The 12,155-nt window shown below is 39.7% G+C and overlaps 1 protein-coding gene across 1 annotated transcript; it reads left to right on the top strand.

Moving 5' to 3' along the window:
* Positions 1 to 1,768: 1,768 nt before the first annotated feature.
* On the top strand, positions 1,769 to 5,697 carry TDP2 (tyrosyl-DNA phosphodiesterase 2). The gene is made up of 5 exons (XM_010186417.1): positions 1,769 to 1,971; positions 3,326 to 3,417; positions 3,873 to 3,991; positions 4,355 to 4,525; positions 5,416 to 5,697. Exons 1-5 carry the CDS (start codon positions 1,769 to 1,771, stop codon positions 5,695 to 5,697), a joined length of 867 nt encoding a protein of 288 aa, XP_010184719.1.
* The last annotated feature ends 6,458 nt before the right edge of the window (positions 5,698 to 12,155 follow it).

Raw genomic sequence — 12,155 nt, 5'->3', positions numbered from 1 at the left:
TTCCTGGCTCTGTGTCCTCCCAACCTCTTGCCCACCTCCAGCCCACTCACTGGTGGGACAGCAGAAGCAAAGGCGGCCTTGATGCGGTGCAAGCACTGTGCGGCTGTAAAGGTCTGGACAGTATGAGGTTAAAATGTCTCAAACAGTTATGGGAAAAGACACTAAACAGAAGCAGGATGTTGCCAATGGGGGAAGGTGGAGATAAGTTATCTAAACAAAAGACCTTGAGAAGCATCAAAGTGGGACAAGTGATAAGGATGGGCATGGAAGGGAAGAAGGGGCTCAGGGAGTTGGGACAGCCTTCTCCAGTGGCCTCAAGTTACGTTTTGCTTCACTAAATAGATGCATATTACAAGTGACAGCCATGCAAGTAAGAATTACCAAGTACATGCGTTGCATGCAGAGGTATTGTTGGGGTCCATGCGAGGAAACGGACTACAGCACACCAATACGATGCTCTGATAGCCAATTTATTACATACAAAGCACGACTTTTATACATTTCCAGCATTCTATGCATGCGTCTATCTGATTCCTAATTGGCTGCACACGCTACCCACCCCGGCTAAGCTAATATATGATTGGTTAAAATTTCTCTGTCTCCAGTCCATTTTGCTGTGTTTGGTGCCTTCTTTATCTTCTTTACTTCACTGCCAAGTTTCTGTTTTCAAGCGCTCAAGGTCACTTCCATATCACAGCTGCATGCCTCCCGTCACGTAGCCCTGGGCCTCTACAAGGTATGTTGGTGTTTTGGGCGTACCGTTCCTGCATCGTTGATTGACAAGGCAATACCTAGGCTAGCTGGCCAATCACACATGCACAAGAGAGACTATAAAAAGCAAACTCCTTACTCAACTTTTGTTCAACACACCAGCCATGGATCAGAAACTGCCTCTTGACAGCAGCGCTAGATCCCAGGGGTGGTGATATCTTTTGTTTCTCTCTATTCCCTTCTCTTTTTCTCTTCTTACTCTTTTTCTCATCATCTCTCCTTCTCACATACATAAAAGCCTTTATACAAACCAGTTGTTATAAGGCTGTTCTCATTGCCAAAGTGCCTTTTATTCGCCAGTTGTCTTTCGCTCACTTATTGACAGTTATCCAGTATTTTGTTGCCAGATTCTCCCTGTTTACCCCCTAAAGTTGCCAGTTTATAAAGTTACTGGTACAACTGTTCCTCTGAGTCCTTATGACTCTTCCGCCCCGCCTCCCGGTGCAGGGATCGGTTTGTTACCCGGTGTTTTGTGGGCTTGTGTTTTTGAGGTGGGATTTGGAGTGAATATTCCTAGAGAAAAGGACTATCAGTTTGCTACAGAGTGAGTTTGCACATGAACCTCCCCTGGGGGTCTGGCAAGTGGAAGAATCTCAGCTGTAGTACAAAGGTGGGCATCTATTTGTTATTTGTTTCTAATATGCTGGAAAGTGTTTGAAAAACTAATATACACAGCCTGCCTCTAGCATGGGGCAAGAGTTGAATTACTGAAGTGCTTTGGATTACATTGATTGCCAGCTGATTAACTTAAATCAGAATGGTAAATACTATCGTGTGTCTATAAGGAGGAAGAAGAACCAGTTGTATCTCCTGTGTACTAAGGCTTTGTATGACTGAGGTCCATATGTTTTAGTTATTGCGCTTTTAAATTATATTGAGATCAGTACATGTTGGCTTATTTGTTGGGAAGGCTTTAGATGGCCACCTGTAAACTGTGGTGGGTCTAAAACACCTTTCTTTAGAAGGCGAGGGAGGTAACTGCAGGAAGGATGATACTATGGATGTAGACAAACAAGTAAACTCTCTCTTTAGCATTGACCTCACAGCAGATGCCACTACTAGCAATGCCGATGTTGGTAGCGCAGACTCAAAGCAACAAGAAGATGACAGCAGCTTCTCACTCATCACCTGGAACGTTGATGGGCTGGATGCAGGAAATCTAAAAGAACGAGCAATAGGAATCTGTTCTTACCTGGCATTGTAAGTACAGCTTCATCTTTTTATTTCACGTGTACCCAGCTTTAAAGGGGAAAGCAAGCTTCTTGTTTTAGATATTTACAAATCTTCATGCCCAAATTATCTTAATGTTAGTTGCAACAGTGCAATCACTTTATAAATCCTAAATAGTTGAAGAAAAGTTGGAAGAGATATGAATGTATGCAGCACGTCAAAGGTTAAATATTTTGTGATGGTTACTTTAAAAAGCTTTTTTTATAATGAACAATGTTCTTCAAGTTGCAGCCATACATCAAGAGCATACTTCATGCTTCCATCTTGTACATGATAAGGGTAAAACTGCAAGAAACATTTTTTGTCTCATTCTAGTAGTATAAGTAACTTAGCACTAGAGCAAACTGATTGAAACAACAAAAAAGATTTTTTTTTTAGTGAAATGTGAAAAATGTCTCTCTTGCCATTACTGTTACTTGTGTATCAAAAAAAGAAAATGTGCAAGGTAAGGTAAAAGCAACAGTATTTGTGATTACCTTTCATGGTTCCACCAGTGGAAGCCTCCCACGAATACATATTTAGGAGCAGTTTAACAATTACATTAATGGATTTATTTTAGTACAATACCTTATCATTATGAAATAAATTATTTAAACAAGTGATAATTTAGGTTCCTCTTAAAACTGCAGAAACCCCTTACCTAAAGCAATTTTCACTTGATTATGTTAGTCTAGGGTGGAGTATTTTTCTTCTATAAATAAGGCCTTAGGTTTGTCCTTCATGTGCTTATTGCAGGGCTCTTAATCAGTGTAGCAAAAATAGGGACAGCTGTGAAGTCCTGTCTACATCAGCATTTTCTGGACTGCTGTCTCACATGAGCTGTTACTGACTGCACAGCTCTAAGAAATAAAAGAGCTTGGCATTGATGAAACTAGAGAAAATGAATGGCAGTGTTACCTGAAGGGATGTGTTATAAGGAATGAGGTGGTGGTTGGAATCTTCTGGAGAACTTAGGTGTTGCAGAACATGTTCCACAGCTGCTTTGCAGCTGCTGAAGTTGGATTCCTCATGTATATAGTATATGAAACCTGTGCAAATGTTTATAAGATCAAGGTGTAAGGAAGTCATGCTTTTATTACTATGTCAGTTCCATGTTCACAATAATAATTGTTTCCTTCCTTTTAACAATGGTCATGCATCTGTGTGCTACTAAATATGATGGAGAGAATTTTTTTTTATTAAAAGAAAAAAATAGATTCTTACAATATCTAGGAAGACAAGAACAAGGTGCACCTGAAATCCCTCACCCTGTTCCATTTGGCCTCAGAGTGTAACAGTGCTACCTCTCAAGAGTTAATTTAAAATCTTGTCTTGCCGATTTCAGATACAGTCCAGACGTTGTGTTTTTACAGGAGGTCATCCCACCACATCTCTGTATTCTACAGATGAAAGCAAGCAGTTACACTATTATTCCAGGTAAGAAATTACCCTCAGTTTATAAAGACAGAAACCAGACAAAGTAAGTTCTGTTTTATTCTGTCTCCCTGCCCAAATCTCTAACCATTTGTAGGAATGAAAATAGTAAAGTGAAGAAGGAAGCACTTAAATTACTTTCTGCATTTTGATATCAGGATATAGTTTGATGCATGTGAAAAGCTTGCTTGCCTGGTGGTTTCCTCTCTATTTTTTTCTGCATTTCGAAGGACTGATAGCAAGGGTAGCAAAAAAGTGCCATAGATAAGTAATTTTTTAAATACTTGCATTTAAAAAATGTGAAAAATACATACCACTATTAGGAAACTTGTAAGATGTACAAAGTCATTAGTTAACAATAAATGTGATTCTCCCAGGTCATGGTAAAAAGGTCTCTTTCAGAACCTTAACTTCCTTATGGCATGGCCTTGACTATTTTTTTCCCTGTTCCTCTTTAGGCAACATAGATGGTTATTTCACTGTCATAATGTTGAAGAAACCAAGAGTGAAGCTACTAAAACATGAAATAATACCCTTTCCAACAACCTCCATGATGAGGAACCTTTTGGTTGTGCATGTGAGTAAGTCAGTATGTACTAACAGCTTTGTTTCTGCCTTCAAAACAAGAAATCCCAGGAAAGGCTGAACTGGCTTTTCTCTGTGATAGTCTCACACAGCAGGAAAACTTCTCCAAACATACAAACCCAGCTACATTTGATACTAATGAACTTATGTCTTTTATGTAATTTACTGGCCATACTTCATTTTCAAGTCTCATAACCTCTGAAAACAAAACTCAAAGCTTGTAAGCCACTTCAATATAAAACTAATATTAACCAGAGCTCTGTTGTTTGGTAATTGACTTTGTCATTAGATTTTATCTTTGAACATATTTGATCATGGTGTGGACAATAACACTGGCTCTTTGTTTCATGCGCAGGTGAGCATATCTGGTAATGAACTTTGCCTTATGACCTCTCATCTGGAGAGCACTAAAGATCACTCCAAGGAACGTGTGAAGCAGCTGCAGACAGTGTTAAACAAAATGCAGAAGGAGTCTGAGTCTACCACTGTTATATTTGGAGGGGACACAAACCTCAGAGACAGTGAGGTAAATAGAAATAAGCAACCCTGATATTTTGAGAAGCTATTCTGACAATATCTTCTTGGGCTTTTCTGTTGTCTTAATGAGAAATGACCTGCTTAGGCAGAACAGAGATAGGCAACATTTACTCTTAAAAAGAGGAGGTGTGACCAAGTAGAAGCTGTGGCATTGCTGTGCTGAGGCACTGTTGTAGCTGAGGTGATGTATATGAAAAGTTCCTTCCCCCAGTAACAAGATGCTTTATTTGCCATATTTATATTTGAGAAGTTGCAAGGATAGCTGATGAAATTTGTACTTTAATAGCTTGTTCTTATTTCGAGAACCTGATCTTTACTTGCTCAACTCTCCCATTCTTAGAGAGTTAGTACTTGTTAAATCAATGAAAGAAGAGAGTGCTCTGGAGAAACAGATCTTGGAAGTTTAAAATTAATCCCCCATGATGGAGACATTCAAAATTAGGAGTAGTTTTTGGCTGCTGATATTAAAAGTGAAATTTGTGCATTATTACTTAAAGGTCAGTATTTCATCTTTCACTGCAGTGAAAATTCCATTGCAGTGAATTAGGATAACATTGTTTCAGAGAATATGGTGTTGACCCTATACCTCAAAATTTCAGAGCCAAACGTTTATTTATTTACGTTTTTATGTATTTATTTATATTTATTTATATTTTACTTATTAACATGTTTTGGATTTAGAAAGTACTGCAGGAATTGGTCATGCTTTAGTGTCTTCTGAGAAATACCACAAATGAGAAACACCTCCAGTATCTTTGTTTTTAACAACTTATGTTTTGCAAAAAAATAAGCAATATTGTGACAACTCAGTTCTGTTTTTGAAGGTAAAATTTATGAATTCAGTATCTTGTGGATTTTTCCCCCTGCTTCTACCTTCAGGTTACTAAACTAGGTAACTTACCTAACAACATCACGGATATCTGGGAGTTTCTGGGTAAACCTAAACACTGCCGCTATACTTGGGACACTCACTCCAACACCAACCTGCGTGCACTGTACAAGTGCAGGATGAGGTTTGACCGCGTTTACTTTCGGCCTGCAGCAGATGGGGGACATATTATTCCACGAAGTATGGACTTAATCGGATTGGAAAAATTGGACTGTGGCAGATTCCCTAGTGATCACTGGGGTGTTCTGTGTAATTTTGATGTTATATTATAAAAAAGGAAAAAAAAGCTTGATTTGTTCTTGTTTTTAAAAATGTTTACCCTCTCAGTTTAAGTAGGGCATATTAAAATTGTCAGGCCTAATGCATTCTCTGCTCTTGACTTCTGCTGGAATGGCTTCAAAGAGTTCCCTTTTCCTCATCATATGCATCTGTTCTTGAATTGCGTTTTAAATATTTATTTTTAACAATATATGCAAATAAAATACAAATTCTAGTTTTAAAATGGGAGGGAAAACCTGTAAATACTATTCATAAATGTACTTGGTGGTTTAAGAAACAATTTTTATTTTGGCGTGTATTATAATCTTGTAATAAATGCTGCTTTTTATTTTAAGAATACTTTTGTTGTGCCTGCTTTGTTTCTTTTGTAACCATTTCCATCATCCTTTACAACCCTGTGTTTTGTAGGATCTTTTGCATTAGCTTCTGGAGTTTGTGTGGTATGTATGTACCCCTTCAGGCAAGACAGTAAAGAAGCTGAGGAGAGAAGACTAGATTCTCACAGCATAAAGGTAGATTAAGCAAGAATTAAACTTACACTGAGCAGATTTAAGAATGATATGCCTTCTATTTGACAAGAAGAGGATGTAGGCAGATGCATGGAAGTTGTTCACTTGTGTATACCTTACTTTCTGTTTATGAACCTGGATGTGAGTTGCAGATTATAACATGTTGTTTCTAGTGAGCTTCTGGAAACTATGCTCTTATAAACTGCTGTGCAAAGCCTGAACAGCTCGAGGTCTCACTGACTTTGCAAAAGATCAAACAGGTTTTCTAACTCAAAAAACTGTGTTTAAAAAAAAAAATCTAATTACAAAATCATTCTCATAGAAGCTGTCTTTTTATCAATGTGCAAAGTAGTGAGCTGATTAAAATGGTAAGTCTCCTAGCTTTCTGAAGTGAAGTTCAGTGCACAGGCATGGAGAGGAAGCACAGATAACCCACATCAATGATGCAAAGTGAATACAGAGACTTATAGCCTGAATTCCCTTACTTCTTTTTGTGGTTGTTTGTCTTTGGTCTTAAGCCCAAAGCTTACAAACAGCTTGTGTTTTGCAGGACTTCTGTGGTGGGTTAGCCCTGGCTGGTAGCCAAGCTCCTACCCAGCCACTCACTTAGTCCTCCCTTTCCAAACAAGTTGGGAGGAAGAAATGGGAAAAACCTAAACAAGAAAGCTCATGGGTGGAGATAGTGCAGTGACACCCCTTACCTGCTGTGCAAGTAAAACTCCACTAGCACTATTATTGCTTACCCTAACATGTCTGCCTGCATGCTCCAACCAGCCAAGCACCAGGGAAGGAGTGTGGACATTGCCCTTCCCACCTCTGTCCTGCACGCTGCAAACACTGTTAGTGGGGCTCTCTGCGATACAGGGCAGCAGAAGACAAATTTGTGGAGCTCTACTTTGAACTAGAATAGACTAGACTGTTTCAGTTGGAAGGCACCAACAATGATCATTTTGTCTCACTGCCTGCCTGACCAATTCAGGGCTGACCAGAACTTAAAGCATGTTGTTAAGGACATTGTCCAAATTCTTCTTTTTAAGGCACTGACAGGTTTGGGGCATTGATCACCTCTCTAGGAAGCCTGTTCCAGCATTTGACCACCCTCTCAGTAAAGAAATGCTTCCTAATGTCCATACAATGAAACCTACCCTCCTTGACCAGCTCCTCATTGTCCCAGGAACAGGGAGGCCTGACGGAGGTGTGGTTTTCCGTTGATTCAACAGGAGGCCCAGATTACCTTGCTAAACAAGCAAATAAACCTCAGGATGTTGATTCACCTCCACAGAAATCAGCTGCAGACATTGCCAGTTCTGCTTTCGCTTCTTTAAACATCAAATCCCAAATTCCTTTTACTAAAGATGAAAGAGGCTGGCCTGTTTTGGGAAGGATGTTCAAATCTTCGTGTCCTGATTATTCTCAACATATCCCATTATTTTATAGTAACTCAGCTTCAAAAACAAGGAAGAAGTCACTGACACTTTTTTAAACTCATGTTGGGCCTGTGATCTCTTTCTATTCCCAAATAATTAGTTCTAAAAAACCTGAAATATATCTACAGTTGCCAGGATTTTCCTTCCAGTTTTAAAACAGGGTTGGTGCAGTCACGCTGTCTGACTAACTGGGTACTCTCTTCTTCCTCACTGAGAGCCCTCAGAGAAATATTTCAGGGTTTGCTTTCATCACTTACGCCTCCATGGGGAGGATTTGTGAGGAAGGCGAAGGCAGGGGATAATGATTTAACTTCCCTAAAGATGTTGGAGGAGAGGAAAGCACAATAAACTCCCACTTCCTCAGGAGAAACATCAGTTTATGCAGTCTCTTGTATTATGGCTGGTTTTGTTTATGTGGCTACATCTTCTGGCCTATTTTAGAAGAAATGAAAAAGGCTGACTGCTGCTGATCTAGGATAAGTTTTTAATTCAGGGAAGAAAGAAGAGAGAAAAAAGAATTCAGAGCAGTGTTTGACTCAGTGCCTAAACTCCTGACGCATTTGTAGCATTTGCTAATTGATCCGTCCTCTGATCCACAGTTTCTCTTAACCTTTGAAATAGAGAGTGGCAACATAGTAATTTTATTAGGAACAAGCAAAGACATAACAATTCGTAAGGGCCAATTAATTTTTCCAATTATGAAATATAGGCAAGAAGAGGGCTATATTCAGTGCAATTAGTGGTTAGTCATTCTTTCAGTAAGAGGAAATTATGCATACAGCCTTTAAAACTCTTCTTCTTGAACTACAGAAAAAGTGATCATACTTAAATAAATTTAAGACATAAATGCTAAATGTTTTACTGACTATGGGATGCGAAGCAATACATCTTTAATTAAAAATACTTTAAACCACTTAATAAGCATCCAAATTGCTGACAATCAAGAGGAGTCAGAGCCCTTCAATTAATTTGCCTCTCAGTTTAATCAGTGATGTAAAAGGTAAAATATCTGCTGAATACAGCAGCTAAAACTTAAAGGGATAAAACCAACAAAGTTAAATTAAGCAAAAGTTTTCTTGGGCTACAACCTGTAACTTGATTTGTTTTCCTGATTCAGTAACATAATATTATGGCCTCTATGCATCCCAGAGGACTTACACAAACATGTTAATGTAAGAACGTGCAATAATTCTCTCCTAATAATAATCAACAGCAGCAATGTACCTTGTGAAAATCATGTACTATTGGAGACATTATTTTGTTAATACTTTGATTTGGGTATCAAGAGAAGCAGTTTCTTCTGAGGATCCAGCCAATATTTCTACATCATAAGAGCTTGAACTTACTAAAAGAGAAGATATATCCATACAACAAAATAAAGAAATAAAAAACATCTAGGTTGGTAAATAATAAATGGATAAAAAAATATTAGGAGGTAAAAACGCAGTAGTAGAAAAATGTTATGATTGCAAGTATGTACCTAAAGAATATGCATACTCTTGACTGTAGGTACTAATCTGAAACCATAACTAATATTAAAATTTGTTTTACAAGGAGGGAGTACGTAGGAGATTAAAGCTATAAACATCACATATCAGATACAGGTTTGGAAGTCAATTTGATACAAGAACAGACAAGACATATCTAAAATTACTAGATCAAAATACAATCATAACCCGTATTATGAAAACACCTGCAAAGCCTATTGTTGCAGTTGCTGTACAAAATAAAAGACGAGAATAATCACAGAAAAACAGATGGGCTGTGTTTTGATGAGCAGATGGCATGATTTTCAGTTGTATCAGCTCAGCATGGCTGAAAAACTCCACAAAGGTTGTGCTATCACTTCTGCATATCTTGGTGTGTTTCTGTCCTGTGGCAGGCAATCTTGCAGTATGAAATCCTGCTGGAGACACAGTGCACAGGATCATAGAATGGGTTGGGTTGGAAGAGACCTTTAAAGGTCATCTTCTCCAGTTCCCCCTGCAATGAGCAGGGACACCTTCAACTAGATTGGGTTTCTCAGAGCCCCATCAAGCCTGACCTTGAATGTTTCCAGGGATGGGGCATCTACCACCTCTCTGGGCAACCTGTTCCAGTGTTTCACCATCATCATCATATAAAAAAATTCTGCCTTATATCTAGTCTAAGTCTACCCTCTAGTTTAAAACTATTACCCCTTGTTCTATTGCAACAGGCCTTGTTAAAAAGTCTATCCTCATCTTTCTTGTAAGTACTGAAAGGCCGCAATCAAGTCTCCCCGGAGCCTTCTCTTCTCCAGACTGAACAACCCCCAAGTTCCTCATAGCAGAGGTGCTCCATTCCTCTGATCATTTTTGTGGCCCTCCTCTGGACCTGCTGCAACAGGTCTCTGTCTTTCCTGTGCTGAGAACTCTAGAGCTGGATGCAGTACTCCAGGTGAGGTCTCACCAGAGTGGAGTAGAGTGAGAAAATCACCTCCCTCGACCTGCATGTGGGTGCTGTCCTGAAAAATCCAGTGCAGGTAAATCCCACACAGGGGTTACAGGGGTTAGCTTCATGAGGATAAATTTCCCAGGTTTTGTGCTAACTAAGAGTATAATAAAGACTCAGTAGTTAAATGCATAAATGGCATATTTTTATTTCTTGGAAATAAGGCTTTTTGTGTAACATCAGCTCAGAGAAAACAAACTCAGCAATGGAGAAGCCATCAGTGTATTGCTGCCGTTTTGGTGATGGTTGGGAAAGCAGGAGGCACAGTAAGCAGAAATGCTACCAAATTACAACAATTGAAATGAAAGTAATACTGTATCTCCAATAACCCATGGTAAAATCACTAGTGTTATCTTTATTTATGTATTCATGCACATCTGGCAAGACACTGACCTACTAACATAAGGAGATAATAGTAGGCCTACAGTTTTGACCAAGGAAAAAGACAAGAGTATTTGTCTGCCTGATGAAGGATAACATACTTCAATGAAAGAACAGAAAGGAAGGATTACTCCATTGGATTTCCTGATACTGCTACTGGTGGGGAAGAGAAGCTAAAAAAACTTACTCAGAAATCATTTGTTGAGGCAAAAGCTTTATCTGGACTTGATAGTAGCTACTACATGTGAGTAAAACTGACAGTGCTGGACAAATATGACCAAGAAAGGGGACTCACCTCATTGTGTCTTTCAAAAACCATCCCTCTTATTGAAGAATGAGAAAAAAATATGTCTTGGATGTCTTGAAGGTAAATAGTACCCTCTTTTTCAGTGTTGGCAGATATTTCCTTGAACTGAAAGAGATCAAGTTGTTTTTTTTTTACCCAAGATGGGAAGTGGGGAAAAAGGGTATTTTTAGAAAAGCACAAAACAATGTGACAAAGGTTTGGTAACCCAACTAGTGCATCTCCCAGACCTCTGTCCTTTGGGACAGATGTCATGTGAAAAACTTGAAATCAGCTGGCCTAAGTGTGAGCAAGGTCTGTGAGAGGGGGAGAGAGATCAGGGTGCTGGGTGCCAGGGGGGCGGCATCAGCTCCCTGCAATGGGAGGAACCTCTCTGCACACTGGGTAATGTCATGTCTCAAGTCAGGACTTCCCTGCCACCAAGTGGGTGGCAGAAGGGCCATTTGGTGGTGATGGGGGGGGGGTGCTTGTCAGAAGTATCCAAACCACCTCTGGGTGGCTGGCAGTGAGTTAGCTGTACCAGCTGATTTCAGCTTTACAGAGCTTTTGTCTGACCAACTGAATGGACCTCCTGTGGAAAGGAGCTGGAGGTAACCAGACCAACATTTACCCGGTAGACTACATTTTGAAGCTTTAGTGGTCTTTAGGTAGCATTACTCAGCCTATTATTTCATCAGTGTTAAGCCTATTAGCTCACCAGTGTTATGAAAGAGCAGAATTGGCTCAGCAAGAAAATACCATCCTTGTCCATCTGTGGTAATCCTGCTTCCTTGGTCTGTTCCTCCGTTTTATAGCATTTCTGGAGTGGGCAATAGGTGCTGCTGCTGGGTTCCTCGAGTGGGAGCTGACACCTTTGTGTTTGCATGGGACTCACTGAATCCTCTTTGTGCAATGCAGCTGGAATTCAAGGGTGCTGGGCCAGCGATAGCCATGCAGAGAAAGCAAACAAGGACAGATGCTGCTCCCACCCTTTCTGCTCTGCTTTCTCTGAGGTGGTGGGAGGTTCCTCCAAACACAAGCAGAGCCTTTATCTCCCCAAGCCTTTGCTGCACTAAGGACTCTTTTGCATACTTGCCTATGGGGTTCAAAAAGCATACTGACTATACAAGAGAATATTCTTTCCTGCAGAAGAAATGAAAAAAAACTATATCTGGTGCTTTTACAGTCAGTAAAATTAGGAACTCACAAATATGCAAAGCATTGGTGGACTATCCTCTTCCCACACTGGGTCTGTAAATCAACCCTTGGTGCCGACAGGAAAGCTGCTTCACAAAGAAAAGATAGCCAGGCTTCCTCTCTCTGCACACACTTCCTTTTCAAAGCCAAGCAGGCTTGGCCAACATCAGGTAAATATTGTT

The sequence above is a fragment of the Mesitornis unicolor genome, unplaced genomic scaffold (assembly GCF_000695765.1).
Source record: "Mesitornis unicolor isolate BGI_N332 unplaced genomic scaffold, ASM69576v1 scaffold17316, whole genome shotgun sequence".
Taxonomy (NCBI): Eukaryota; Metazoa; Chordata; class Aves; order Mesitornithiformes; family Mesitornithidae; genus Mesitornis; species Mesitornis unicolor.
This window is presented reverse-complemented; position numbering and strand designations above follow the sequence as displayed.